We start from the raw sequence: 6,890 nt of genomic DNA on the forward strand, positions 1-6,890 counted from the left end.
AGACTGTAATTTGGGCTCCTATGAGGCTTGCCTTACAAGATATAAACATTCCTTCCCTTCCTGATTATTTTCTGGGAGAGGAGAGGAAAGGAGGGGATGAGAAGACAAGAAACCTCCACAAGCAAATAATCTGCATAGGCATGCAAGTGTAACTCAGAGCTCCAGCTAATCTCCCACTGTGGTAAGAAAAGCTGTTTATGTTTATCTGTTCTGTTTTGTTTTAGAATTAAAAAACCCCGAAAACCTAACCCCTGTACCCCATAGTCTGTATTTAAGCATAATAGAAATGCCTCTGATTCCTTATGGGTCACTGTCAGACTGGAAAAGACTTTTTTAAGTGTTTACTTCTATCGCTAAATCTGCCATCACCTATATAATTTTTTATAAATACATATTCAGCAAGCCAGTTATTGACCAAAGGATTCCAAGCTGCTAAGCATGTGATTAATATTTATTCCAATGTAATTCTGCTCCTTTTGAAAGAGCTAAGGGTTTAAACAGCCTACTCTTTTCTTAATCGAAGGTTTAGATTTTACTGAATGTGCCTCTTTTCAGATATAACACTGATTTGCTGCACTGTATTATCAGTCTCTAGCTGTAAGGTGGGCTTATTATTTTTTCTCTTTGATATTTAATTCTGGTTTTGTTTTGTTTCTTTTTTCTCTTGTGATGAAAATACTTGCAACAAAATGTTTGCCAATTCAACAGTTTCACCATGTACAAATCTGTGGCATTAATTACATTCTTCAAATTGTGCAACCATTCTCACTATCCGTTTCCAAATTATTCCTCCACCGTAACAGAAACTCTGTGCTCCCTAAGCAAAAACTCCCCCCTTTTCCCTACCCTCCCACCATTGATAACCTCTAATAATTTTTGGTTTCTGAATATTTACTTAGTTCATAGAAGTGAGATCATACAGTATTTATCCCTTTGTCACTGACTTGTTTTGCTCAGGTTCATCCAGGTTGTAGCATGCATCAGGACTTCATTTCTCTTATGGCCGACTAGTATTCCATTGTGTGTATAAACCCCATTTTATTATCTATTTATTATCTATTGATGGACATTTCGGTCGTTTCTACATTTTAGCTGTTGTGGAAAGTGCTGCAGTGAACATTGGTGTACAGTTAATTTAGTTTTAAAATATATCGGATTCTATATAGATCCTGCTTCTACAGTGCTAGAAGGAAATGCTGTGATCTAACCAGAAAATAATCGGGCTGTGGTCAGGAGGACTCAGGTTTCACTCGGAGGCAGAATGGTGGAGTTAAAACAGCAAAGACGGGCAGCCCTTACATTGGTTGCTTCATCTCTCTAAGCCTGTTTCCTCATCTTTAAACCGGGGGTGATTATAGGACCCACCTGATCGTAGGGCTGTTGAGAGGATTAAACGAGATAAAATTTGTAGAGTGCTTAGCATTGTACCTGGCACTTGTAAGAAACCAGTACATATTTATTATAATCATGTTAATATGTGAGTCTTAAGTGACATAGCATATGTTGTGTATGTGAAAACATTCGACAGGTTGTAAGGCACAATACAAATGTTAGTCTTTATTATTCTTAATAGATTGATGGTTTTGAAACTTTTAAAATAAATCATGGAAGCCTTTTGCTTTGTAGTGCCTGTCAGATCCCTCATCTCAAAGTATAGCCCTGGAGGTAATAAATCACGCTCCAGTTTTCTTTCTTAAAAGCCATAGAAGTGTCTTGTGGGTGCCAAGAATCCCATGAAATCAGTTTGAAACTCCCTGTCCCATGTTCTTCCACAAAAAGCACTTTCTTGGGTCTTTGGAAGATCTGAACTACGGAAGATACTATTATTTTGTTGTTGTTTTTTAGTTAATATTTTTAAATGTCAGAACCTCCCAGGAAAACTCAAGCGTCTTAAATCATTACACCCTTTCACTTGTCCTTCCTTGTCCTACACATTACTGAGTAAAGTATCTCATCAGCGTCCTCTCTTTTTGTTCTTGTCCAGAGCACAATCATTGTGGAGAAGACAGTGCAAGATCTCATGAACCTGATGCATGACTTGAGTGCATATTCAGATCAATTCCTCAACATGGTGTGTGTGAAACTCCAGGAATACAAGGATACCTGCACTGCGGCCTACAGGTAGATCTGTTAGGAGCTGAGTACTTTAGAACCCAATGGTTGTTATTGCCTTCATAGCCTAACTTTTACCATTATAGAAAGGGACCATCCTCAAGTTTGTCAATGGGCATAATGAGAATGTGGACCACAGAAATAGTCTTCTAGGTCCCATGCAGTTATACTGACAGCAAGAACAAAAGGAATGATGGGACGGAGCCTTTTATGATGGCCTTTGGGTAGTTCTGATGTGTCAGCCTTGATTTTCATGAAAGCCTAGGATTGTAGGCTTTGTCTTCCTCAAGAAAATTGCAGATCTTGATTCATCCATCTTGTGGTTCTAAAAGATCTTTAGCATAAAGCAATTTCAAACTGTTAGTTACTCTTAATAATCTATAACAGTATTTCTTCTTAGCTCTTAAAAACATGCTCCTCTTGATGTTTTATCTGTAGCCTTCCTACTGTCACAGAAGGACAGTTACTCGTGTTCTCAACATCAGTGGAAATGAAAGCCATTGTTATGAACTTGAAAACCTTTAGTTATCCCTCTGATTTCTTTTCTCTGGGTTCAGAAATCTCTCTGGGCTCATGGAAAAGATCATAGCACTTCTCATAGAAAGCTAATAGTAGGAACAAATTATGGCCTGGTTGACAAGACATGAAACAATTAAGGAAGGAAAGAATGTGTAATAAAATACCAAATTATCCATGATATGTAATTACAGAGAGATAGGCAAAGTACAGTACATCATCAGGTGCTGCTTGTACATAAAGGATATAGAGGCAGGAGTACAGCAAGAGTGAGAGGAAGGGTGATTGGAGTCAGGAAAGATTCCACAGAAGGTGAGATAAGTGCCAGACCTTAGAGTGACAGATGAGGTTTGTGGAGGTGGAGAGAATAACAGCGGCATTACAGGGATAAAGAGGAAGCATGAAGGTAGCTGCCTGATGTTTATAGAGGAGACAATGGAGAGAAAATTTCACAGAGTTCCTAGTAGGAGATACTGTTGAATAAGAAGAGGTAAACCAAATAACAAAGGGTCTTAAAAAATAAGACTTGACTCAAAAGGTTGGATGGGCAGTTTAGGGGGCAGTGAGTTTAAGATAATGGTGGTAGAATAATTGAGAAAAGGGTAGTGACAGTGGTAGCGCTACTTGAAGACTATAACCAGTGTCACTGAGTTGTCCGTACAGGAGTTGGTGAAATGGTGTCTCTTTGGCTGTGTATACACTTTCACCAAAATTAAAAAAATACATAAGACTTGGAAATAGAGATTTTATGTAGTAGATAATAAGGAATCACTGTAAGTTAGCCAGGAAGCAATGTTAAAGGAAAATGAATCTGGCAGAGGAATAGAACATGGATTAATGCTTAACCTCCCTCATTCCAGCAATTAGTCATATTTATCCACAGTTACATGAGCCTTTTCATAAAGAAAGAAAAATCATCTCAGTAAGTGATGCACTCCAAATAATATTTACTTCTTTGTTCAATAATTATTTAACTCACGCTAAAAAAAAACAAAATTAACTCTGAACTTCAAAATCTCAGAAGGAAAATATCATTTTGCAAAATTCTTTTAAGATACACAAATAAAAGCCACTTTTCTTTAAAAGGCACTGTTCTTGGTTAGTTGAATAAGAATCAAATTACTGGGCCACAGAGTGTTACGTTTTCAGTTTTATAAAACCAAACTCGAAAGTGATTGCACCAATGTCACATCTACTAAATGAGAATTGAATGACAGACTTTAAATATTAAAACTTAAATATAAAAAAATTAAAATGAATTGCATTTTAAACACTAACATTACATTTTATATTTATTTTATGTTTATGTTTCCCATCTGCTGAATTTTAAGTGTTTTTTTTTTTTTTAAAGCAGAACATTGCCTTCTTTATCATTTGATTATGGGCACCCAATAATTTCTAACAAATATTAATGCTAATGAATATTAATTATAATAGAGATGTTGTGTAAGCTGTTCAAGATGAGGTAAAGGAGACCCTAGAATCTAACCCCCCTGCCATGGATATTTATGTATTATTGTTGTCCTTATTATTTTGAAAGAAATGTTTTAAGTTCACATAGTTTGACACTTTATTCATTGTAGGCAATCTTGCCATCATCTTTTCTGACAGGTGACTTTCCTGTCTGTCAACATGTCAGGTGTTTGGAAGGTCACTTCATCCACAAAGCAGACTGCTCTTTATTGAAGAGTTCTCATATGAAAACACTTTCTTATTTTGAAGTGATAATCTCTTCTCCATTAGACATAGTCCTTTTTTCTGGAGTGATTCCAGATCATTTTGATCCTTCTTATACATTAAAATCCTTCAAATATGTGAAAAGAGCGATCATGACCCATTCAGTCCCACCACGTCCCCCCCCCCCCCCCCCCCCCCCCCCCCCGCCCCAGACTGACCCTTCCTAGTTTCTGGTATGTCCTAGGTCTGCAGACCATCGCAGTCATGCTTCTCTGTTGCCTGTTAGCTTGGCAGTGTTCATCTGAAAAAGGAGTATCCCAAACTGAGTCTGGTGCCCCACAGGTGCCTGAGTAATCCACAGAATCCATACTCTGCTTGTGCAGGACACAGGGCATGGTGCTTCTCATGACATCCTGTCTCTGCATCTGTCAGATCCAAAGCCCGGTGTGAGTATGTGGGGATGGAGAAGTCAATCCATCGTAGGTTCTACCCTCAGTGAGCTTACATTCCTGGTGGAGGATAAGAAGGGAAACAGGTGACAAACAGATAGGGCATGAATGTCCCACAGTATTGATTTATGACAGAAAGTATGGTAATATAGACAAAGATGACAAACCAGGGGAAGAAATTGTGTAAGGAAGACGGGAAAGGCTTGGTGAAGGACACGGACTAGGCCTTGAAGAATGAGTAGGATTTCGACAGACTTAAGGGGGCCAAGGAAGTCACTGGAGCCATGTCAGGGAGGTGAGGAAAAGGAGGGTAAGGAAGAATGAGTGGTCCACCTTTGGGTTTAGGAAAGGACGCCTGGGGCCAAATTGGAAGATCTTGAATGCTAGGCTCAAGGAACTTGACCTTTTTAAATTAGGTAGTAGGGAGCCACCTAAGATGTGTAAGCAGGGAGTACCAGGTACAGAGGTATGCTATAGGGAGACTTATCTGAGCTTTGTGAAAGGTGGATTGGAAAAACAGGAGTGTAGAGGCAGAAGGGAAAGAGAGAGAGTGAGTGCCTGATTTAGCAGAGAGGCACAGAAAATGGAGGGAAATGGACAGGTTCGAGGAGGTAAGATTCGACCACTGGTTGACTGTCAGGTGTCAGGAGATGTAAGAAGAAAAACTAGTTCATATTAAGCCATATCTTTTCTATGCTGTATCTGTAGTGATTTTTTTAAAACTTAAATTCAAGATCTTGCATTTACCCATTACATTTAGTGTTTTTAGCTTATCATTTCAGTCTGTTGAGATATTTTTGAATCCTAATTCTGTCATCAAAAACTCTTAGCTATTCCTCCAAATTCCATGTCATGCTCCATTTTATAAGCAATCTTTTAGTCTCTTATTTGTGTCATTGAAGAAAGTGTTCAATAGGACAGCACTAAGATGAAGTTTTGGCCATACCTCTTGAGACTTCCTTTTGTATCAGCACCCAAGTATTAACTCATTAATTCACAAGTTCATGTATCTTTCTATGAACTTGGGCTTTAGTTCAAGAACAGACCCTGGAGCCTAAGTTCAAATGCCAGCTTTTCCACCTACTGGATACGTGACCTCGAAAAATTACTCAACTTCTCTGTGCCTTATTTTCCTCATCTGCACGAAGGGGTAATAACAGCCCCTCCCTCACTGGGTTGTTTTGAAAATTGAATGAGTTAATTCATGTCAGTCATTTAGAACTGTTTTTGGCACATAGTAAGCCCCCCGAAAATGATTAATTGCTATTTTGATGATGATGACAATTATTACTATTACCTTTTCCATCACCTGTGATGATACCCCCTATGTTTCACTGTTCTGTAAGAGACTTTGTCAGATTTCTTGCTGGTATCCTCCCAGTCCTGTTCCTTTTAATGCAGCGAACCCTCCCACCTATCTCCCCAAGCTGTGCAGGTACAAGCCAGCTATGGGCAACACCAGGTATCTGTTCAGGAATCCCTCCACCCCTGTGCTTTTAGGATCCAGTGCTTCCTGATCTGCCAAACCTTTCCTTAAGAGCGCTCATCTGCACCAGCTTTGAAATTAGCCTTGTAAACAAAGTCAAGACAACCAACAGCTAGATTTATCATTTCTTTATTTAACTCTAGTAGTTAACCCAATTAGAAAAGGAACTAAGTCATATGAGATCTTCCTGGCTCCTGTGAGGACCACTTTCTAACTGCTCACAAACCATCTTTAATAATCTGTTCTAAAATTTTTCCAGTCATTCCAAATTTACCTAATTTCTCCACTGTACTTTCCTTTCTTTTGTTAACATCTAGGCATTTGCTCTCAGGCATCTGTCCCTGTCTGCCAGGACACCTCCAAGATTATCAAGAGTAGGCCTATGCTTTGAATTATTTTAGTACCCCAAGATTCTTGCTTCTAATTATGTCAGAATATTCTTTAACAGTAATGGTTGGCATAGTTGATCACTCCTCCCTTAAAATTTTTTATTTACTTAGTTTCTGGGATATCATTCATTTATTCAACTAATATGTATTGAGTTTTATGTAAAAAGACTTGTGGATTTGTGGAAAAGTGAACAAAAGAGATAAAACCCCTACTCTCATAGGATTTACAATCTGTTTTGGATGGGAGAGAGGAGATATATA

The 6,890-nt window shown here is 38.4% G+C and overlaps 1 protein-coding gene across 3 annotated transcripts in view; it reads left to right on the top strand.

Moving 5' to 3' along the window:
• EXOC4 (exocyst complex component 4) overlaps positions 1-6,890 on the top strand; it is an 830,578-nt gene that overhangs the window by 650,759 nt on the left and 172,929 nt on the right. For all 3 annotated transcript variants that reach the window (XM_004382687.2, XM_023737127.1, XM_023737128.1), the window contains exon 12: positions 1,985-2,121. In XM_004382687.2, the coding sequence (XP_004382744.1) occupies positions 1,985-2,121 (137 nt within the window). The remainder of the gene's footprint in view (positions 1-1,984; positions 2,122-6,890) is intronic.

Source organism: Trichechus manatus, unplaced genomic scaffold (assembly GCF_000243295.1).
Source record: "Trichechus manatus latirostris isolate Lorelei unplaced genomic scaffold, TriManLat1.0 scaffold00097, whole genome shotgun sequence".
NCBI classification, from domain to species: domain Eukaryota; kingdom Metazoa; phylum Chordata; class Mammalia; order Sirenia; family Trichechidae; genus Trichechus; species Trichechus manatus.